General features: G+C 36.5%; 1 protein-coding gene across 1 annotated transcript in view; it reads left to right on the top strand.

Moving 5' to 3' along the window:
• Positions 1–25,055, top strand: part of rabgap1l (RAB GTPase activating protein 1-like) — a 106,791-nt gene that overhangs the window by 10,128 nt on the left and 71,608 nt on the right. The window contains exons 6-13 of the mRNA XM_042006745.1: positions 463–620; positions 959–1,069; positions 4,231–4,297; positions 4,740–4,842; positions 6,272–6,438; positions 11,179–11,305; positions 15,205–15,298; positions 16,891–17,041. Coding sequence (XP_041862679.1) covers positions 463–620; positions 959–1,069; positions 4,231–4,297; positions 4,740–4,842; positions 6,272–6,438; positions 11,179–11,305; positions 15,205–15,298; positions 16,891–17,041 — 978 coding nt within the window. The remainder of the gene's footprint in view (positions 1–462; positions 621–958; positions 1,070–4,230; positions 4,298–4,739; positions 4,843–6,271; positions 6,439–11,178; positions 11,306–15,204; positions 15,299–16,890; positions 17,042–25,055) is intronic.

Below are 25,055 nucleotides of genomic sequence, written 5' to 3'. Positions count from 1 at the left end.
TTTCCTGCAGAAGCTGCCACGAGACCAGGAGACTGGATTTTGCAGAAATGACACAATTAATGACAATGTTGTTTCACCAATTTTACTATTTCCCACAGAGTACATAAATTAAGGTCTTGTGTGGCTGATAACAGCCTATGACTCTGATAAACATGTTTCACCACATTTCTTTTGTTGTATGTGACATATTGATGCAAACATAATGGTAATGTTTCCTAAAGAGTTACAAGCTGATTCAACAGAACGGACATGGTTAAATCAGCTGATGGTGCTATTGTCCTCCAGTTTATATTTTCCACTTCCATATATAGTTTTATTTGTGTACAACAAAGCTGTGGTAATTTCTCTCTGCTTTGTCATTCATTATCATTATCATGCTGTTTTCATATTTCTTTCCCTCAGTTATGTGTGTTTACCTCCAATCTCGTCTCTTTTGCCTTCTCTTTTTCTTTTTCCATTCAGGTCAGTCGCATCCTGTACAGTTTCTCGACAGCCTTTCGACGTTCCTCACGGCCAACAGACACCAGAGACACAACTCTGTCCTCTCCGCCTGATAGTGATCTCTATACCTTCACTGTGTCACTGGAGATCAGAGAAGATGATGGCAAAGGCAACTTCAGGTATCTGACCCAAACATGCCCAAACAGTCAAACGGTACACAAATTCACACACACTTTCTTACCATTTGTTGGTCATTAGGAAAGAGTTTAATTTGCTGCTGTAATACTTTTCTGACTTCCTTTCTTACTTTGCTGATAAATTTCATTACAATACATGTCTATGTTATACAATGCATGCCTATATACAGATCCAGATGAAAGCTATGTCATAAAAGTGACAAAAAGTGATAGCATTACAGCTGGTAGAAGTGTGATCAGTAGATACTCTTATTTATTTATTTTTATCAGAAAGCAATCATATTCTCATGTTACTTATCAAATTGTGTTTCCAACTGCAGTCCAGTGCCAAAGGACAGAGATAAGTTCTACTTCAAGCTGCGACAGGGTGTCCAGAAGAAGGTGGTAGTTTCAGTTCAACAAATGTGCAACAAAGAGCTGGGCATTGAGAGGTGAGCAGTTTCCATATAGTTTTAATTCATTTTTAATTGTAAACCTTATTGCAGATTCTAAGTCTTAGTTAAATCAAGAAATTACATTGAATAACTAAGACAGAAAAAAAAAACTTTGTATAAATCAGCACCAGTAATAACTGTACTAATGTCTTTACTACTGATTTTAGTGTTGTACAGTAATAATTGTTACATTATTTAAAGTCTCAAGATTATTGGTTTTCTGAACCATTGAACTTTCAAATAAATATTTATACATATGAAATTTGATTAAAGAAATTAAGCCACTGATTCCTCCAATCGCAACTCTTTAATTTGCACTGTACTCTTAATAATAATCTCATGGTATCAGTATAAGCAGCTTGGAGCCTTGACTAGTCTTTCTGTAGTTTGACCACAAGCGTGCAGTGTGGAGCAGTTCATATATAAACAAACTTTGCTGATAAATATCTTCATCTGTCGTTTGTTCTGTTATAAAAAAGTTCAGTTTTTATATTTAATTACAACCTCTTGCTAATCTTTCATTGGGTGTTGTTGCATTAATCTGTTGAAGGTTTTGTTTTGCCTCATGCTTTTTGTATAGAAAGTAAATTCATCTTTTTAACTGCCACTCACAATTTTACTTCTTATCTTCTGCTCTAATTATAAATAATTTTCCTTTTTTTCTTAGTATTTTTTTCTTAATGTATGGATATTAACCTATATATAATATAATTTGATATATGTTCTTATAAGAGGGAAGAATTGCTTTTAACAGTGTATGAATGCACAAGGCCAGCACAGATACTCAGTAGTGTAAATACTGGAACAATTTCAAACTACAGAAGCATGAATCCAAACATAAAATAAATCTTTCAGCAAGGTAACTTTGATTTTTCTTTAATTATTTAAAAATTTTATGTTGCCCTGTCTTCATATGGTTATATGTTTGAGCAGCACATAAAAATAGGTCATTTCCTCTTTTCATCTTCACACCTCTACTGCTATCAGTGGGAGACATACACCTGCCCTGTTGTGTATTTTTAGAGTCAGTGGAAACCCCTGTTGTGTTTAGAATGCATTGTTTTGAGCCTGTGTTTTATACAGTTTATTAATATTCTTTTTTTTTTTTTTTAAATAGCCTTGGTCTTCATGTTCAGCTCATTTGAAAGCCTGTTTTGTTGTGCATCATGCATTGTGTGTGGATGCAGGACATTTTGTTTTCTGTTTATTACTGAGCAGCTTAGTAGCCCCTGTGGCTGGAACGGCTGTTTTTTTTTACGTGGATTTTATGTTTACAGTTTTATACCCATGTTATTCAAATGTCACCTAGCAAGAAATTGCTAGTAAAACACACTGCTAGTAGTGTTGTTGGTAAGAGGAATCCTGCTTGATAAAATAAATACAAAACATTCTGCATCATTGATGGGCAGCTGTAAATGCTTTCTTTTGTTTTGGAAATTGGAAACTGGAAAGGAAATTGCACACTCTGTGGCGCTTGATGAGAGTACGGACATAACAGGCAGTTACATAAAGTTGGAGAGGCTTCACCATATTGAGTTGGTGACTGTTTCATAATTTGGACCATTTTTCTAAACTGGAAAACAAAAAAAATTCACTTAACTATAAATAACTGATTAAAAACCTAATGGAATTATAGTTTTGTTCTTTTTTGTGAGTCTGAGGCACAGATGGACTTTGTTGATCCTCCTTTAAACTATATTCTTATACAGGGTTCTCACAGTCAAATTATCACTCAGCCTGGACCTGTACTTGCTTTTATTAAAGCTCATTTAGAGAAAACGTTCTCACAGAGAAATGTGCTTCCATGAAGGCAGTTCATACGACTACACACCTTTGACAATTCTGGGAAGGATGGAGGCAATTCCCTCAGAAATTGTGCAGTCATGTCTGCTTTTCCCTGTGCCTCTCTGAACTTGAATCTTTAGCAGGCTGCTGCACTGCAAATCAGTAAGTTCCATTTGCAACACACTTGGGACGCTGTCCACATCAGCTGAGAAGGGGTCTGCAAACAGCTGGAAAGTGTCACGGTGTGCCTTAAACTTAGCAAATTGCTGATCAAACTCCTGCAGCAGATTATCAATAGCAGACACAGTCTTCCCCACATGATGCTGTGCCCTCCTCCACACAGACATCACATGTTCATATTTCATACATTTGCTGCACAGTGCTTGTTGGTGTATGATACAGTGCAAAACAACCACTGGATCTGCGTTTTTCTCCTCCCAACTTCCTTTGTACCATTGCTGCCAGCCCGAGTTTTTTACCGGTCATGCGTGGGGCTCCATCAGTGGTGATGCCGACTAGTTTGTTCCATGGCAAACCGGCGCACTCCAGCATGTCACACAGCTGCAGAAATATATCCATGGCTGCAGTGCACTCATGCATCGGACACACACTCGGTAACACCTCCGTGTTTGCAGATGGAGAACTTTCTCTTCTTCAGACACAAGATATCAACAAATTGCAGCATGCATTTTTCAGAAACTGTCTTTCATTGAGCCGCTTTCCTGCTTTGGCGATTAGCTCACTAACCACGTAACTTGCTTCAACAGCAGCATCAGCGTCCTTCTTGGCCTTATGGGAAAGAATTTGCTGAGAAGTAAATCTTCAGTGTAGTTGTGTCTCTCTTCTATTCCTCTCGTCTCCTGCACATTTCTCATACTGCTCCCCATGTTTAGTTGAGTAATGGCATTTGAGATTGTATTCCTTTAAAACTGTGACTATAATCTTGCATATCAGCCATGTTGGACTTCTACTAAATTACACAGAAAATACTGTGATGTCCATCGTTCTTAAAATATTCTGTGCTGTTCTGTCCACCTTTCTTATTTTCCTATTTGCTGCAAAACAAGCTGCTTAGCACAGATACCTGCGCACCTTTTGGAAAACAAAGGCGCAGCTTGGTAGTGTTGGGTGGGCCGGATAGAGGGGGAGGGTGGGCCCAATGTAGGGCGGGGACCGAGAGTTTGAGACCCCTGTTCATATATATATATATAGGCGTGAACATGGTCCTTTACTTGACTGATGCTTTTCATCTTGTGTTGTTTTAGTATTTCATATTCTTTCCTTTTTCATCTAACTTGACTTGTGAATGCAGGCTCTAGCTCAGCAGAGCAGTTAGTGATTTGTGGATATTATCTCATTTGTCTTCCTTCAAGGTGTTTTGGGATGCTGCTGAGCCCAGGACAGAAAGTCTGCAACAGTAACATGCATCTGTTAGACATGGTAAGCAAGACTCAGTGTAACACATTTTAATGATTAATATTTTTGAATATTATAATTGAGTTGAGCATATGGCAATTATACTGATAGATTTTGGAAAATCATAAATTGGTGTAGATGCTCAGCTATCTAGGTCATGATAATTCTAAGAGCTTGAATCAAAGGCAACTGGACTTCTTTTGGTCTCTTAAAATTCAAGTTGCCTTTGTTTTAAGCTTTTAGGACTATTATTATTGTAATCATTATAGGTAACTTGAATTTATCCTTTGTAATTAATCTATTGGGAGTAAAGGGTATACATGGAATTAACACACCTCAAGACCCATTATTGGACGTTCATTTAACAGATTTTAATGTATATCATTTATATTACATGGTGAAGTTGACCCTGTATAACAGTAAAAAAACTATTGCAAGAAACTATGACTGATTAACTCATTGACAGGAATCAATGGGCAAGAGCTCTGATGGAAAAGCTTACATCATCACAGGAACATGGAACCCCAACATGGCAGCATTCCAGCCACTGAATGAAGACACACCTAAAGGTTAGAACAAGTTATTTTCGCTTTGAAGAATACTTTTTAAATTTTGTAGGTAAGTCATGTTCTAACAAACTTGCTTTTATCAATATTTTAAGAAGCTTGATCTCAGTTAAAGATTAGATGTTATAAGTTAAAAAAAGCCAGAAAACTCTTGACTTTTTGCTCTTTACTCTGTTTAAAAAAGTCTCCCTTTTTAATTTATGAATACAAAAATTATTTATGAATGTATTAAACCTTTTTACAAGCTACAAGTAAAATGATCATTATAAGACAAGCAAAGTTTACAACATAGTCTATGGTAGATATGTATTAGAACTTTGATAGAATTGTGTTTCAAAGGGAGGTAGAGTATCTACAAATGTTCAGACTGAATCACAAAGGAAACACTGAATTCTCATCTTGCCTTTTCAAATTCATAATAGCTAACAAACTCAGACTTAACTTCAGAACTCAGAGATTTTGGGTCTGTCAACACAATCTGCCTCATGGATGTCTGACCATGTAGTGCCAAGATATTTTGAACATAAAGAAATTAAAACATTTATTTGTAAGTCAGCAACTCTGACTCGTAAAGCGAGGGCAGAGATCCGCAGAAGTTATTGACAGAAGTTAAAAATTACTCAGACAAATTCTTGCCATCATACACTTAGAATTAAATTATTTAAAAGGTTGAGTAGAGCCAGGTTATTAGATTTTTGAAAGTATTAAACTCAACTTTATTTAAAACAACCAGTTGAAACAAAGAGCTGTACATAAATGGACAAAGCAACACAGAAAATACAAGAATCAAGTGGGAAATAAATAATATAATAAAATATTTTAAAATACATACTGGCTTGAAAGCCAAAGAATAAAAATGGGTTATTCTTTCTTATTTATAGATTTAAAGTAATGTGGAAATAAAAAAAAATTAGTCTTACAGACTTATAGAAATTATTTTCAAATGTTTCAAAAGCCTCTGTACTCTTATCCTAACAGGCTATTTACAGTCATTTGGACTTCTCTCCTCATCCACTAGGGGGTGTGGCATTCCCACAGGAAACAGTATGTCTTGTGGATTTCCCATCTCCTCATAAAAACCAGAGATTAGGGCAAAACCATTTAAAATAGGCTTTTTGAATGAATTGAATTAGAATGAATCTAAGTATGTCATTTAAAAAGCAAAGATGTGTTGATCATAAATAAATGGTTTTCTTTAATTTGTGAACTTGCACTAAAAGCTGTACTACAGCTGTTTTCATTTTACCTAATGCCAGAATGTTCAATATTTAACTTTAGACAGTAAGTAAACAGATTTTAACATCTGGATATTGTTTTTTTTTTCTTTCAAGTGAGTGAGTTATATTATGGAAGAAGGAAAGAAACAGACTTGCTTAATAACCCTACCATAACTTTATTGTGTCTTCTTTTTGGACCTTTGGGTGTCCTCTAGATAAGCAGGCCTATATGACAGTGGCAGTGGACCTGGTAGTGACCGAAGTGGTGGAGCCAGTTCGCTTCCTGTTGGAAACGCTTGTCAGGGTCTATCCATCAAACGAACGCTTCTGGTACTTCAGTCGTAAGACCTTCTGTGAGACTTTCTACCTCAAACTCAGACAGGTAACTGTGACAAAACTTCAAGCCACTCAGATTTATGCTTCCCAAATGCTTTCATTCAAATATCCTGTTTGTCTTATGTGATATGAAGGTGTGTTTGACCCACCAACTGTAAACCTGTTGTGCCTTCCCACTGGTCAGCAGATAAAATACACTGGATCAGTCATGAGACAGTGAATTGTTTCTAGTTTGATACACTGCCGGTTGCTTCTTGATAGTTTCTCATTGAATGGTTGAAGTTATAGGCGGATGTTAACACAATTTATGGAGATTTAATTTAATCATTTATTGTTTCTGTATTAGTTTGTTTTAGAGATGCATCCTGTCACTTCTCTGAGCTTTCCCCAGCTAGTAAAAACTCTTTCCTTTCTTTGCTGAAACAGCCATGGTGCACATACAAAACGGGCTGTGTGTTGATATCCACTTGCAGCCATGCGATGCCTTAAAGAAAAACACAACTGTCACCTGAGGCTCCAGGCTGAAAAAATAAGTTGTGAAGTGTGGTTTCTTGGCCTCAGGATGCTGCTGGGCAATAATGGCATTTTAAGGTTGGAAAGTTATGTAAGGATGCTTTAAACTAAGACATGGCAATAATTTATTAATCTTAGAAAAAAGCTTTGCCGTTTTTGTTAAATGGAACAAATGCATCCCAACAATATTTACTTAAATGAATGAATGACATGAATTTAATTAAGAAAAAGAAAGCTGCCTTCACATCATCTATTGAACTTAAATGTTTAGATTAAGATGACCTGGGTAGGTAAATACCGCTCGTTGAGTCTCAGTGGAGACTTCTGACTTTGGAAGTGGTGTTTGGCTATAAAGAAGACATACTGGGTAAATTGATGGAACTCAGGATCAGCATTTAAGGTATTAACACCTCAAGCATCAATTCTGAACCCAGTCCAGGGTCTCTAGACCAGTGTTTCTCAGTCCTGGTCCTCAGGACCAATGGCTCTGCATGTTTTAGATGTTAACATACTTTCACACTGCTGATTAAAATGAATGACTCATTAACAAACAGGCTTGCAATGAACTTGATGTGGTGGTCTAGCCACCTGAATCTGGTGTGTTGGACTAAGAAAATATCTAAAACAGGCAGGGCACTGGCTCCTGAGGACCAGGACTGAGAAACACTGCAGACAGGGAAGAGGGGTTTGAGTGGTTAGGCAGCTTGGAAATATGGATGTCAACTGCTATACCAAACCAACGACCTGGCTGGCTTTTTCCATCCGTGCATCTTTCCCTATAGTCTTCATTTGTTTTGTAACCTGTTACCTATTATTAAGTGGCATTGACGTTCATCCTTCTAATTCATTCGTCTTTTATTCAGAACACACAACCCTCAGATCCTCAGAACCCTTATCTTAACATTACTCAATATTTAAGTTATATCTGAAAATGAATACTTATTCTGCTTATTTATTTAGTGTCGTGTTACCTAATAATAGTGAAATTTCACCTATTTGTTAGATTTTATTAATACAATTAAAAATACACCATACCTTTCTTAAATCTTTTAATGAAATGTACATGTTCATTCACTTTTCACCAACAAAAGCTTACCAAGCTTGGGTATTTGCGGCAGGTGCTTGAAAATATGGTTAAGGCATTTGCTTCTTCTCCCCCGTTAAAAAGCAAATTTTTCCTTAGGCCAAGGGGACCTGGCGAAGCAGTGAAGTGTGAGGAAGCTTTGGATTGTGGAAGCTAATAAGAGGCTCTGTCTCATTATTTGCGTGTGGGTAATTAACAGCAGCGCTTTGACTTGTTCGCCTGATTGCTTCTCTAGTTATCTCCCCAGTAAATGGCAGAGTGTTGGACTGGTGCTGTGGTTCTGAGCTAATTAAATGATAATATTGTGTGGAGGTTTCTGCTGAAGATGACAATCTGAGGTTATAAGCACGCTTTAAATACGTAGTTTTATTTAGCAAAAAATTTGTCATCTGAAGTACAAGAACTTCTAACGTATAGGATTTATTTCTATTTGCCATCATCTAATAATTGAATTAAATGCTGTAGACTTGATTATTGGTGTTGAGTCAATTCTTTTTTTAACATCAATTTCTGTCAAATGAACAATACCGTTCCCAAAATCTTGAGCCACCTCTTCTTTTTGTTAATTTTTTGCCAGAAGACAATTCACTGTGACCTGTGCAATTGTTTAAGGACATGCAACATTAAAGGCAAAATAGTTTAAAGCTCAATTATATTTCAAACTATTAGGCTTACAAGTCAATATTTGGTACGATTACCTTTATACTGACATTAATAGCTCTTCTACTTAGCTTATTGCTGCAAAAATATTATTTTATGTCTGTCAAACTGTGTTGTCTTCTGTCTTTCATAGATGCAACAAAACAAAAGGGAACAAATAAGCTTTTTTAAACAGGCTGCTAGTAACAGTTTGTTCAAAAATACTATTTAAGTTTTTCCAGTGTTATAAAATACTCAATATTTAGGTCATTGTTCTTTAAATTGGCAGACATACTTATTATGCCAGTACCTTATTACCATATAAAGTAGCATAAATTGTGTGTAATATAACATTTTTTTTAAATCATAATTGTTTTATTGAACAATTCCAGAGAAAGAAAGGCTTTTGTGACCTGTTTGTATGTGATATTTATAATGATCTATTAAATTTTAATTCAGTCCATGACAGTGTTTTGTGCAGTATATGTGACACATCTCATGCTGACATTCAGTGCTTCTCTATATATCAACAAACAATGTTGGGTAATCCAGTATTTTTTTCCCCTCTTCTTTCATTTTGTTATTGTAAATCCACAGTTGATGATGCTGTGTTTGTACAGTAATCTTTTATTTGCCCAGATTTCTGCTCTTGTTTTATTACTGTTAATAATTCATCATGTGGGTTAACTATTCACTGGCAGAGGCCAGTGAAAAACAAATGATGTTACCTAAGCTTAAGCTTTGAAAATAGGCCAGGCTTGATATCTCTGCCTATTTGAGTTCTCAGCCCTGACTTGAGTTAGTCATTAGATGCCATGCGAGTTGGCAGATCAATACAGCTCATTGATCCATTCTTCCAGGTGGAGGAGAGGGGCAACTGCACTAAAGTAATTGAATAGACCAGAAATAAACATCCGTTGCCTATGACACAGAAGGTCAAGTCTGATGGTATCTTAGTTCTCTTGTGTGTTTCTTTACTCTCTTAAGATATATTTTAGGCCTAAACTTAAAATATACAGAAGATATATTTATTTTTTTATACGGATTCCTTAGTTTTCTTCACTGTGTACTGTTCAGATCGTTGGTGTTAGTGGCAACTCTTAGTTTGTTAGTTTATTGGTTACCACTTTCATTACATTCATGCTATAGGAGATGAGCTGCAAACTCCTTTTACCCCACTGCTAATGGGGTTGCAGTGGTAATACTTGTAGTATTTTCCAGTTAATGACACTTTTCTTGTTGTCATTTGATGAAACCATGAACTTAGCCTGATGGTGTTTGTCATGTTTGCCTTCTTGAGATTAGCCCTTAACCATCATCCCATACTGACAATACTACATATTTCCTGTTCTGGACATATGGAAGGGAAAGCTGTACGACTTGGAGGAAGTCAGTTCAGAGATGTGATTTTTCAAGGTTGTAAAGAAGCACTTTTACTTTTCTAAGCCTGTCTTGTAATGATGGAAACATCTGGTGCTGTTAACCGTACTTCTCTACCACTACCTCAAACTGTTGGCACCAAAAATCTTGGTTTTAATTTTTTGGTAGCTGGCAGTTTGTTGTTGCCAGTTATTTGTTTGATAATTAAGCAACAGTCAGTCTAAGAACTTTTGTATTGTATTTCTCTTCCCAAGCAGTTGTAATGTACTGAGTTTATAGAGAAAAGAAATACTATTATTACTCTAATAACTAACAAGTCATTTTAAATCTTGCATGCCTTTGAAGACTTCTAAAATAAATCCTTATAAGCTCATTGGAGCTGATTGTCTTGATCTAAAACCTGCATTTCTCTTTCAGCATTGATGGTGTTTTTTTAGATGTCCAAGAGTTTTACAACATGCAGCATTTCTGAATCATGTTCACGTATGACTGTGTCTTTGCATGATAGAGCTTTAACGTGTATTTGTGTGTGTGTTCACAGTAAGTGACTTATAGAAGTGTCCCTGAGGCCAGGCAGTTGTGTTTGTTTTTAAAGCAGTAGGCCTAAAGGGCCTGAAGATCAGAGGCTTCCAGTATTTGGTTCTGTCCCTTGCTTGCAGAGGTATTATGCTCTGCAGATGACGAAAGATTTAAAGTGTCCCAACTTTTTTGACACGTATTGCTGCCGTCAAATTCAAAATTAGTTATTGTTTTTCATTAAATGGTGAAATGTTTCACTTTTTACCATTCTGATAAAAAGTAAATGATTTTATTTACATTTTATATAGCTCCAGAATTGTTTAGGATTTGGGTTTGTATTAATTCTAGGGTCTTGCCATTATTTTGTGGGTTTGCTCTTGAGTTTCTGATCAGACTTAAGGTTATGCATCTGCTTGGTAAAGTAGGTTTTAATACCCATGTGTATGAGTAGAAAATGTTTACATTCTCATATTGGACACAGATTTGAATTTAATATTAAATGTGAGTGCAGATATCGGTCATTTTGACATTATTAAGTTATTTAAATCTTGTAAACAGTTTTTTTTGAGATGGATAATTTTATTTGTGACATAATCATAACATAAATAATTTTTCTTTGGGATCACAGAGTTGTGCATTTGTATACTGCAGGTACCAGACAGAGTGGCTCAGAGCGATGCTGTGTATGAGGTGGTGAGTCTTCAAAGGGAAGCAGAAAGAAACAATGAAGGAAAAGGACGACTCGTCTCATCCAATGAAGAAGAGGAGGCTGAAGAAGGTACGAGTAACTCTGATTCATTCTCTTTTTTTCAGAAGCTGTTTAATTTCTTCTGTGCTCAGTAATACTTTTAGCTAGGTATGTCTTACATAATGTAGAAAAGTCTGTCTTTCTCTGTTTCAGTGCACCTGGCAGTGTGACATATGTCTTAATTAGAAATACTTGGAACATTTCAGTCATTTGGTATCTCAAGATAGATTTAAAATTGTGACTCACATTCATTATCCCTGAGTCTTTTGCTATCTTCAATAATATGAAAATAACATATTTATCTTCAGAGGCACAATAATAAAACAGCTCATTTGACAATACATAGTGATGCTGTATAGATTTAACAATATTTTTTCCTTTTTTCTATTTTTTCTTTTTGCGTGTAGCGTGAATCCCTCATTTAAAGGAGATCATATTTCCAGATGAGCAGTCTAAAATAGAGGTTTACCAACACACACATACTCAGTGTCCTTCTGCTGCACGACTTTGCCACAAAAAAAGAACATTCTCTTTATTGACAGACATTTATCAACAGAGAAGCTTAATTCTCTTAGGCATGTAAACTCTGGCAAGGATGTATATGTGTAAGTGTATGTGTTAGATATTGCTGGCCACATGTGTTACACTGTGCACATCAGCTGCAGGCACAGTCTCAAGGGTTTTGGATAGTTATTTGTGATTTTGCATGCTTGTTTATGTGGTTGTGTGTCAAGCTGAGCACAGTCCAATCCTGTAAAGGATTGTTGGCTTATAGCACTGCAGCATTGCAGTGTCAAGCACCATCAAACAGTCTTCACATGCCCTTTTCTGGATAAAGTAAACAGCCTTCTTCAGTCAGTGACACCAGACCACAAAGGATTATTTGCTAATGTTGCTAGTTTTTCCTTGAAGATCTTAATACTGCTTTTTTAATTTTTTTTATTAAAAACTAAAATAAAAGCCAATTGTGCCTTGTCCACCGGTGCAAACACTCATTTTGACATGAATTTACCTTTGTCTGAACAAAATGGTTTGTTAACTTTATGTATTCATAAAGATGGCTAATCCATAAACTTGACCCACTTACAACACAAGCCACAGCAGAGTGGATATTTTACCTTAAGTAACGGCAGCATTGCCAAAAAGGATGGAGGCAAAACAGCAGTAATATTAAGAACCCCTGCTAGACTCTAGTGGTTCCCAAACATGACCCACTTTCAGCCCAATAATATAAACAGGGCTGGCATTTCCATCTCAGCACTGGCTGAGTAGGGCAGGTGTCTCCTGGCTGCAATTCAGATTGCATGTCTCATGGTAATACTGGTTTGGATAAAGGTGTTTATTAAGCGGATATGTGTGTGGATGTGTGCATGTATGGGTGCATACGCACACATTCCTGCATAGCCACACAAGATATTACCCTTCCAGGTTTAACATTTTTGTAGAATTATACTTTACTTTAAACAAATTAATTAAAGTTGAGATAATTTAATGGACTCAACTTTTTTTTGTGTAAAGCTTAACAGCATTACCTTATAGAAAACATACAGGTTTATCAGTCCTTCCAAAGAAGTTTTAACTTTTCTTGAGAATCTTAATCCTTCAATTTCAAAAGTGAATTAAGATAGACATTAAAAAAAAAGTAAAATCTCTTTTCAAAACCATGTATTAGTTTGAAGTGAATGAATGAAAATCTTTTTGTGAAAATGTTTTTCAAAAATGTGACACAGCAGCATCCAGCATCTTCATTCCATTGTGCTGCATCTCTCTTTGTTGTTGTTGCTGTGAGCAATTTTCTACTTGTTGACCTTGAAGTGCAAAATGGATCAACAGAATAGAAGACAAAATTGGTCCTTTTTTTTCTTTTAATGTTTTTCTACAAACTCCTAAAATTCACAAGTCATTCACTGAGGCGGGGGTTGAGTTCTTTCAGTTGGCACTGTGAGGAGCTATCCAGAGGCCTTTTTCTGTAACACCACTCTCCTCCCCACAGCTGAAAATTGGATGCGCTCAGGGCTGTGAAGCTGGAGGTCAGTCTCATTGTGTTCAGAAATGAATACACTTACCAGCATAGATGCCACAGGCTGGGTGCACACATTCAATTCATGTGTATATTTGTTTTTTTGATCGAAGCTGCAATGTAAAAAAGGCCTGATGGTGGCATTCTGTTTTTACTTTTACTTTTTTTTGTAGCATGCTTTGTTTCCTTTCTTTTGTGAAAGCTTTACTCAAACACACACACACACAGTGGACAAATATTTTGTGTTCATTTTGCATGTAAACTGCATTCAAGCAGATTGACATTGTAAACATACTTCCATCTGTATTCTCCCTTCACTTTACTACAATAAGTTTAGCTGTTGCAGTCCTGTGGAGTAACTGAATAAGCTGACAAGGTCAGCTTCAGTCAGTACGCTGCTGTCAAATAAGAGGTAAAACAAACTAAGTAAAAAATACAAGATGGAGCATCTTGGCGATACCAAGAGGGAATTACGGCTCACTTTAACAAAACCAATCCACTAGTGGCTTTAACATCAAAGAGATCATTTTTGAAAGTAATCCCACAGTAAATGTGCAGTCCTTCTACAGATTAAAAGGTAATAGTAATGGCCCCTCGTCTTCCCAGTTTCTTTTATCACCAGGTAAGTTGGCAGTGGCTTTGGACTCACGCTTCCTTGCCACGTGGCCTAAGCAAATCTGAGGACAGAGGCTGCAGCCTAATGCTGGGTCTGAAACATTTGAAAGACCTCATCAAGCATTTATAAAGACATAAAAAGCTCCTGCTGAGGCTGTGAGGATGTGTAGGAGCCACAGTGAATTGAGCATAGCTGCACGTCTTAACTTATTCCAAAATGTCAAGGCCTTGGTAAAGTCTTCAGTGGGAGTGATTGATGCCTTTAGAGTCTCATAAAGGCTGCAGCTGTTGGGTTTTACTGTTGAGATTTCAGTTAAGCTAAGCACTGTATTCTGAGAAGTTCTTAACCATTGTTGTTGCTGTTGTGTTTGTATTTTCTAAAATCTTGACTCAGCATCACTGGAATCAATAAGAGCATTGAAAATGTACAAATGGACTACATCTATAATGGCAAAAAAAAAAAAAACCTTAAGAATTATAATGTTCTCATTCATTTAGATCAATGGATGAAATGACAAAGTAACATATCCACACAGTACCTTACAAATATGGAAGTGAAATTTGATCACTGTTTTTATGTAATTCATAATAAAGGTGCCACTGTCTGTCTATATACTTGTCTGTATATTAAAAAGACTTTCTTAAAGAGTCAATAGTTTAGTGTTTCTATGCCAGTATGTGTTTACAAATGCTTTAACTAATTTACTCTAAAAGTTAATACCATTGGCCACTGTGAGAGTATTTATATGCTTTCTTTGGTCTGGCATACAGACGCATGTAGCAGAGCTCTCCTGCAACAGAGCCGACCACTCAGTCATTGCTTCTGCTTCTAAACACAAGTGGTTAGCAGTGCTGATTGCCTCTTGTCTGCCTGACAAACCAGCAGACAGAAGAGCAGCAATAATGGAAGGTGTAGAGACTGCACAGGCACTCCTGCCTCCATTAACTGTGTGGGCTCAGTATAAACAAGTTTTTAAATGTGCAATACATATCAGAATAGCTTTAGATTGATCATTTATTTAGTATGTGACAAATATTGTATTTATATATATATATATATATATATATATATATATATATATATGAAATAGTAGTTCCAGTTGACCAATCCCATAGCTGCCAGGATAACAGCACAACCTCCTGACTTTGACTATATACTGATAAAAAAAAGAAAGGAAAGAATAGCATGAACAGATTTGCATGGTTATGATTTTTTTTATGTACATCTGTATGCTCATGTGGACAGAGGACCTAAGCCTCTATGTTTGATATCAACATGTCTTGTTTCTTGCAGATAGTGATAGTGAAATCTCCAGTGGGACGGGAGATGTTTCCAAAGATTGTCCTGAGAAAATACTGGAGTCCTGGGGAGGAATCCTTAACAGATGGTAGGGCAACACACAAGACAAAATGTATTAGAACGATAGCAGAAAGTTTAGGATTAAATGGCATCTGAATGTGGAGTAGATGAAAGGATACAACAGGGTACAAAGAAGGGTACAGTGCTTGTCAGACAATTTAATGACTTGCCCACTTCATGATTTATAAAGTGTGACCAGTGCATTCGTGACTTCTTGTCTTTGTCATTGCATTTATTTGTAAATGGGCTTAGGTCAATCATCTACTCAACACCTGAAGTTAATTCAGAATGCTGCTGCTTGCTTCCCGACAGCAATGAAAAAAGAGAGACCATATTACATCTGTATCATGCGATCTACACTGGCTCCCTGTTCAGCAGAGGATTGATTTTAAAATCTTGTTTACTTTTTTAATAGACAGGATCTGCCTAATTCAGTTGAGCTCTTATATGCTCATATGAAAGATTTATTAATTTTTCTAAATGTGCCCAGAAGCAGGCAAAAAAAACAAACACTTGTTGTTCCTTAATTGTCTATCACTTTATAATAAATATGCTCCGACCTCTGAAAAGATTAAATCTTTGTTGTAGACCCCACCCTTTTTGGGCCTTCCTTTCAAACTGAGTAAATGTAATCCATCTTTTTTTTTTTTTTTTTTTTTTTTTTAAGGGTACTTTATTGTTATTTCCAAATATACTTAATGTTGCATGCTATATTTTTTAAACGTCTCAAATTGTAGCTTTAGCTGTTTTTTCTCCTTGTGCAGTAACACTGTGAATGAGATGTAAGTCAGGTTCTTTTTGCAGTTTCTTTTTTTTTCCTGCCAATTTACAATTTAATGCATTATTTTATTTCAAATTGCTACAGCAAAAGGCCTGAGGAGCTTCAATTGATGCAAATTACTTAATTAGATTTGTATAACATAACCGTCTATTTTTTTACTTTATCGTTTACAACAATCGTACAGCATTACACACAAGCATTATTAACTGCATAAAAGCTGTCTCAGGTATCTTCCTTATATCAGACTGTTTACTTGATGTTGCATTAGCACAATGAAGTTAGGTTTACTGGGAAATTGCTTTCATATGGTCCCCATAAATGCATCATGATGAGATTTCAAGCATCATTAAATAGAGCTGACTTTGTGCTTTCAAAAGGAGGATTATTATTTTTTTATCTCGTGTGGGATCACAGCTTTGCTATTAATATACCAGACTACAGTATTGGATCAACACTACCGTTGGTAAAACTATTGATACTGAATGTGGTATATTATGAAATAGGTACTACTATAATTAAGATTGTAATAAGTGAAGCATTAAAATTTGTGCTGAACTGACTACTGTAGTCAGAATTGCAGTTAATGAAGTAGAGGAACAATGTTGAGAAACAACTTCGCCACATCACATTGTTGTACTGTGCAGCTTCTAGTCTTTATTCTTATGCTAGTATGAATAGACATGCTTGGTCAGTCCTCCCTACCTGTTAAGAAGAAAAAAAAAGATCATATATAAAGAGCATAATAGGATAAAACAGGAGGGAAAAAAATCTGTCAGATTTGTCCAGTTGCAGTCTGGATTAATGAAGAATTGTTTTGTCTGTATTTATGTATTTATTAGGCATGGAAACCTGTCCACTCGTCCAAAGGGTTTGCCCTCATTGGTTCGCAGTGGCATTCCTGAACCACTCAGAGCTGAAGTCTGGCAGCTGCTGGCCGGTTGCCATGACAGCCATGACCTGCTTGAGCACTACCGCATCCTCATCACTAAGGTAAACGCTCACACTTACAAAGCAAGATGGACAGCTGCTTAAAAAAAGTTTCATCTCATGCAGACCTGAAAGTTTAAACAGCTGCTTGCATATATTCATGAAGTATATATGTTTTTATACAATAAAAGCTTACAAAGATTTATGTATTATATCCTGACATGAGGACTGTCATGGCAACAAGCTGTTTCCATTGGAGCTCATGTCTCCACATCAACATTTTGTTTTATTAACAAAAGTCAAGAGTTGCATTGAGTAACGAGTGATTTGTAAACTTTTTTTTCAATGTTGATAAAAAACGTGTCTCAAATTATCAAGACAGCACTTACTTAGAGCTACACCATTATCCCTGTACCAAAGAGAACCTTGAAGGTTTTGTTTTTTTTCTAATCAGCCAAAAAACACTTGCTTAGTTTTGCTTGTTTGCTTATAAAAACATTGAGGCACTTTTGCCATTTTTGGTTGAATTTTGGTGGAAACCAGTTAAGTTCTGTGAATTGTTAAAGGATTGTGCCAATGATGGAAATTATAAAGCTTTTTTCCTTCATCTAAAAAAAGTACTAGCTGTTCCTCTCAACTGTCTGTCATGTCAAAGATTTCTTAGATTTAGCTGTGACATTTTCGAGCATGTGCGGCTCTTCTGAATAGTTACGACTTGTGCTGGCCTTCTGACCTTTCAGGGAGCTTTCGATGATCCACAGGGAATTTTTGCATATTAAGCTTTTGACTGTGTAAGTGTTTATTTAACTGCACCGATGTGTCATTTGAGCTTATGTTTATCAAGATGCTCTATCTAATGTGTTTTATTAAATGTTTTGAATATGATGCCTCATTTTGAAGGACGAACTTCTCAGGCTTATATTGCCAACATGTAAATCTTAAAGGCTGTAATTATTGTTTAAGGACCAACTACATGAATCAGGTTAGTCTGAAAACACTTGAAATTTAATTCAGAGGTCATGTTTATCATTGAAAACCCATGCATGCTGTGTTTGTTTGGAGCATTGATTATGTTGTGATAAGTTGAGGCAGTACAGGAGACAGTTGTGTTTGGACATCCTGTTCCCTTGTTTTAGGGGGATTAGATATGGCGTGTGAAGACCTCTGCCCCTCTCAACATGTCATAAATGATGTGCTTTTTAAGAAATGTTCACCATGTGAAAGACCAAAACACTGACTTTAAGGCAACATGTAGTCTTAGTTGAGTTTGGACAGTGAAACCTTTATGCCAAGAAATATTGGACTTATGGATGATGAAGGGTTTATGAGGCTTTCTGGAAAAAAGAAACACACTTAACTTCCCTCTCATCAATTTTGTTTTCCAGTCTTGGCTTTTGGGGTCTTGCTAACTTTTAACTAAGTTAAAGCAACTGGCACTTTTTCACTTTGACTTGGTGGCAATTAAAGCAGGAAACCTGTCTATCAGTTTTTTTATAGCAGTTTTTTCCTAACTTTAAAAAAAGAATTTTACTTACCAAATGCATTGTTCATGCAAAATACAAGACAAATGCAAAATATATGATGCAGCTAAATCAGGAAATATGGATAATTGTTTTGTGACAACTTAAATCACTGCCATTGAACTCGTGTGCAACCATTTTCTTTCAGCAGGACTACTTTTTAACTTTACGAGCCTTAAACGACTAATTTAAACAGACAAATTTGCCTCTGGTCAACCCTCACAGATGACTGTGGGGATAAAATTGTCCTAAGGCAGGTAACACACGAATAACAGAAACATTGTTTGTTTGCAATTTCATATTTTCCTCACCTTTTCCATCACAATGACTTCTAACTTATTCATCCAAAAATAAGAAGTTATCTTTTTTGCTGATGGTGACTCTCAACTGGTCTTCTGTAGTAAAAGTTCTGGGCTTTTAGTGTTTTTCAGTTAAATAAAGGTCATCTTAGTGATAGTCAGCTGTTAAAGTATTAGTTACACAAAGATAGTGCTAGCAATTATGACTTGCTCTGCATGACACTGCAGCTCCCAAATGGAGACTTAGTTTACAGCTTTGTTGACAATGACAAACATTTTACAACCCAGAAAATATCAGTTAGTATGCTTAGTACTTTGATAATTCATGTAATCTTTATTAAGTTTTTAAAAGAAATGTAGAAGAGAAATCTCCAGATGTGATGTAGTCATTTTCTTCACGTTCTGAGATCTGTCCAAACAGGAAGTGCAGGCTGTTTAAACAGAGCCAGAGATCCTTGTTTTTACCACACAAAAGCCGGTGAAACTGCCTTCTGTAATTGATAAGCAGAGGAATAAGGGATAGACCTAGAGAGAAAAATTGAAAGGAGCATAAACATGAGGTTGTGGTGACTGAGTCGTGAGGAGAGAAGGAATGTGGGTAAACATTGAGATAACTGGCACATTTTTTCCCCTCTGCTGTATACTTGTCTCTCTGAATCATGGTTTCTCTCCTTTATATCTGTTATATTGGGGCACTTTTTCTTTTGCTCCTTCATTTGTCTAGCTTGTTTCTTCTCTGTCCATTTTCTTGTCTCCTTCCTGTGTTATCTTGGCCTTTTCTTTGTCTTCTGTGCCATCTCTTGTTTTACTTGACAGGTACTTCCTCTGTATCTTGTCGGAGCCCTGATTGTTTGTACCTTTAACCTACCCCAACCCTGCTTCCTTTTCTCCTTCACTCTTGTTACATAAGACTGAAAGCCTCTGTAGTTGAGCTCATTTATTTTCATCCCACTGTCTTTGCCACGCCCACATCTTCTGTCTTGCAGGAGTAGTGATGGTATTGATAGGCGGTAGGCTGAGCTATTAATAGCCACACCAAATGAATGGAATTGAGGGAAGATGGAGTAGGAAGAGTTAGAAGGAAGAGAGACAAATGGCAACAGTGAGGGAAATGTGGCACTGATTAATGTCTGTTGTCTGGGTTTAGTGGCAACATTAATGTTGATTGAATTCTAAGTAGCTGGATTGTCATTATTGTAGCAGGAGTTTGGTGTTGGAATTCAGCATCATGTATCACCATGAATTTTGCTTTTGGGACACACAGAAAAATATTTAACCTCTGTCACAAATCCAGTGACAGTGACTGTGTTTGACTAACATACTGAGCATTTAGCAGCAAGTGGGATAGTGTGGACTAGTTTGGTATCACAGATCATAAGGGGCATTTTGAGTCATTGATCACAGAGTAACAAATACACACCCTGTCACACACATCATGGCCTCAGGACACGTGAGACATTAGCTCCTTGAGCTTTTTGCTTCAGCACTGTGTTTGGGGTAAGGGTTTGGAGGTGAGGAGTGGGGGGCGGTTTGTTAGTGACATTTAAACAACCTTTACGTGCCCCTAAAGCTGAACAAACTCAAGGTGTGCTGACACGCTTGAACCCACCGCTTAAAAAAAGCTCAGCCAGCTATTTCTAGGCCTCTCTTCCAAAAACCAATGTTGCTTAAAGAACAGGTAGTGTGTTACCAGATGATAGGATATTTCCTCACGTTTGATGGCAGAGCCCCCAACCTGCCAAGTGGTAGTAATAACCATTAGGCAGTGTAAGGACATTTGTACTAGTTATAGGCAGCATTTATTTGCCTGGTTCCTCTCTATATGAGGGCAAGTTGGGACCAGAGCATGATTTTTGTCTTGATGGAGAAAATGTTACACTCAGAGGGGGGAAAAAAAGAAGAAAAGGGATCATTTTTAAGTTTGCACATTATTTTCAGTCATTTTCCACTTGGTCCCTTTATATTTTCTGGAGCTACCTAAAAATGTGAAATTCCCCCCTCACCTAGAATTTCTCTTTGGATCCTGTAAGGTGACATAGAGTTTGTTGATGAATCATATTTAAGCCAGTCTCCAGCTCAGTGATGACATTTAATGTTGTTGTTCAATCAAACGTAACATCGGCAATGCAGCCTGGCTGGAATAATACTACACCCACGCCTGATAACCCACATACAGATACGCAGAGTACAATGTACATAAGATGGGCTGCCATGGTTACTGCGAGGTTCTCTTGACTACTCTTTTGTTGAAGTTGTCTCTATGACAATTCTTTGTGTCCTTTACCCTTTGTGTCAGCATTCTGCAATTTGTTGATTAAGTACTTGATATCTTATTAATTGGAACATGGGTGGGTAGCTAGCTGCTTGTGAATGTCATGTCTTATGGCAACCACTGCAGTCAGCATTGTACAATATGTATGTGGCAGATTGAATTTGGACTGTCCTAAACTGCAATGGGAGTTAAAATAATAGGTTTCTATGGGAGGATTCAAGTGTTTTTGATTATGAAAATAATTGCCAGTTATTTTTGTTCTCAATCAGTTTTTGACTTTTTTTTTTGTAAAACATGGATTTCATATGTTGATATGCTTAAGAGATGCTCACACACATGCTGTTTGCACCTTTGCCAGACCTTGTGTATCTAGAAATCTTTAAAATACAATTAATGTAGTAAAAAACATGCAGTGATTGATGTGAGGTCTTAAAACTTGGGCATTTTGACACTAACACAAGGTTTTCACCTTCATGCAGAAAATTTAGTTTGCATGTATGTGCAATGCAGTGTGCACCTACATAAATGTTTATACTTTAGCTTGGTGTGGCATTATGTTAGGGTCTCCCATCAATCATGGATGGAAAAGTAATTTCTCTTAAAGTTCTAGTGCTGTCACTCAAAACCTTTTCAACAAACACACTCCTCTCTTCCCCAACCTCATGATAGTATCTGAAGGGACCAGCTGCACTGCATGTCCACAGCTACATAACACCACCTTCATTCTCCCCTTTATACAAAATGGGTCTATTCACAGCAACACCCGCCCTTCTCGTGTCTGCATGATTCTCCACAATGCATCCCTGCAGCTCCTATTCATGTACAGTATCCACAGCAGCAAACCCATGAGAACCATTAAAGTCCTTTCACAAACTTAAAAAAATAGGAAAATTAAACCAATAAATATCAAATTGAGCAGGTTGTTTTTGGTAATTTGGAATAATTTGTAATTTGAAATTTTATCCATCCATCCATTGTTTATTCCTGCTATCCTGCTATCCCAGGCAGTACAACCTGAACAGGTTACCAGTTGTTACACACACAGATTGCTCTTAATATAAGCAAGTTTTTATGTAATTTAAAATTCCTTATGTTGATAGAATTTAACATGAAATGCCAAACTGTAAATGTGCTGCCATACAGTGATGAGTGCATCCACAGGGTGTGTATTAGCATTGCCTTTTAGCCACACTGACATTGATATGACAGCTCGGATTAAGAAGATCTAGCTTCCAGCATCCTCTCTGGTCACAACACTTGTGTGTCTCAGTCATCCTACTACTTGCTGTAGTCTCACAGCTGAAGCACTGTGGAGCAATGTTAAAATAATTATTAATGTTCTGCTTTCTTTTCTTCTGTACTGCAAATGCCACCAGGCTTATATTTGGTAATTCAGTACATTTATAATGAATTAAAACAACAAAATTAACATTTTTATTTTGCTTATGTATAAATACCTAACTGGATTTGGCCTGGAAGTTTTTTTTTTTAATGTAGTTACCCTTAAGTCTCCAAAAGCAATTTAAAAGAAGATATTAATGTGGCAGATGCTTATTCTCTTTTACTTGTAATGTGTGAGGCTGAGCAAACGGCAGATTCTTGCCTGAGGAGATCAAGTTGCACACCAGTTGGTAAGATGGTAGTAGTTCTGATTATATATTGTGGAGCCAGACCACGGAAGGGCTAATGGGCAGCCAGGGTAAGGTCATTAAAACTGGGGACATGGATATCGTTACTGCCACATTTTGCACAATCTTGAGGTAATTTATTTTTTATTTAACCCATTGAAATACCAATGCAGTAATAGAACAGTGAGGAAATAATAGCACTATTTAAGTGTCATTGACTCTGTCTGGCTCTTAACTAAAGAAACTTAACTTAAGAAACTTGGTTACATACATCATATTTAAATGTGAAAGACTGAAGGAATAAAATATAAATTTAAAATTTTGGTGCTTTTTACAGTGCAAATGCAAAACTGCTATCTTTATCTGCATATTATACAACAGCCATTATTCAACAAATATAAATTAGTTCTACTTGTTTGTCATAATTATCTTTTCTTTGACATGAAAAACATCCATAATGGATGAACATACGAGAAAGACTTAGTGTTTACACCAAAACTTCACAGATGTGAGATATGCTTTACGGTCTGACCTACAATGTAATAGAAATGTAATAGGAGCTACAGAATAGTGGATAGAACCTGAGTAAACCTGAGTGGTCAGACAGGTCTTCACCACCATGCAGCGTGAGATTAAATGAAGATGATAGTTTGGGATTTCATTGGGCAGCCAGTTTTTGACCTTTAGTACTTTGTTTCTTGTCAGCTGTAGCAGTGCCTCTGTTTTTTTTTGGTCAGTATATTCAGTATGAATTGTAGTAATGTGAAATCTGGTAATTATAGCTGTTGTTTGCCATCTTATGTCTCTAAACATTATTTTGTTGTATTTTTTGTATAATATCGTGACTTCCAAATAGGAAATTTTTTATGCTTTATAGATAGATAAATAAGCTATACTTTTTTTTTAATGCAGTCAGTGCTGCATGGCATATCTCAATATTGATAAATATAAATGTTTGGTTTATTTATACATTTATAAAAGGTTTTTTTTGGTGTTGGCAGCTAGCTGAAGATTTGTATCCAAGCAGTTAATCGGTGTTAATCTGCTCCACAAAACACCTTTCCCTTCATTCCCAACCCCCAGACTCTTGAACAAAAGGGTTGGCAATCAGTTTGGCCATGTACGAGAAAAAAAATGCATTAAATTTATTGGCACAACAAATAGCATTTTCTGACTGAGTGGATTAATGAGCCAGGACTGTCAACATTTCTGACTTAAGTTGCACTTGTTCTTTTTTTTCTGCACTGATGAATGGTGAACAACTGTGCAATACCTGCATATTTTTTTATGCTCCCTTATCCCACAAATAGTATAGGTCTTGACTGATGAGCTCGATTTATATAATATAGGCTCACAATACTGACTTCTTCTTATCAACCTCTGAGACTAAAGCTGACTATTGGCAGTTGTTACAAAGCACTAACCTTTCTGTCTGTATAAAGTCAACTATGTGAAATGTTTAAATAAACTTATTGTACTGACATTTTTTATTTGTGAGTGTGCTACATACAATATAGAATGGTAAATAAGGCATATATCTTCTCCTGATAGAGTTTTTAAACAAAATGGTGTATATTTGTCGTATATGCTGCCTCATTAGTTGCTGTGTTCTGATTAGCTCTCAAAGCCAAAGAGCTTTTAATGTAGATGTTAAACCCCTGTTTATGCTGACACATTGCTGTTGAGACTAAAATCAGCTGGAGCCCAAGGGTGAAGGAGGGTGGGATGCAGAGAAGCAGTGAAAGGTGAATCAGCCTCCACCTTTGTTTCCAAGTGGCCCTGCTGGCTTTGTTTTGGAGCTGAATGAATTATTAACGGTGGCCTTCTGGTCATGTTTTTCATCAGTGTGTCCACCACTAAAGGTAAAGAGCACTGCGCTGAGAGATCTCCATTGATGGGCTTCTTTCATAGTGACAACAGAACTGCCTACCTGAACTGTTTTTAGTCTTCAGTTTGTCTCTTATTATTTTTAGCCTTACTTCCCCTGTCACCTCCTTTTTTTCACTGTTTCCTGAATATCTGCTTATCAGGAATATTGTCATTAACATAGAGGTAACCTGAAACATTCTGGCTTCTGTTTGCGTTGCATTGGTGGTTTTCCGCTTTTTTTGTCTACTTACTTCTTATAACCCAAAGAACATTATAGGTGCGTTATGAATTGCACTTAATAATAAGTGGTCAAATACTTGACATGAATAGCAGAAATATAATTTAATGCTGAAATTAAATAGTCAGCACATCTGCATGACCTTATAGAAAAAGATATTATTGTGTTAATCTGACTAAAATGGACTACAGAAATCCATATAAACATGTTAGTCCAACTGAAATGGTACAAAATCGAAGCTCTAATAAAAG

The sequence above is a fragment of the Melanotaenia boesemani genome, chromosome 14 (genome assembly GCF_017639745.1).
Source record: "Melanotaenia boesemani isolate fMelBoe1 chromosome 14, fMelBoe1.pri, whole genome shotgun sequence".
NCBI lineage: Eukaryota > Metazoa > Chordata > Actinopteri > Atheriniformes > Melanotaeniidae > Melanotaenia > Melanotaenia boesemani.
The sequence above is the reverse complement of the archived record's forward strand: the minus strand, read 5'-3'. Positions and strand labels throughout refer to the sequence as shown.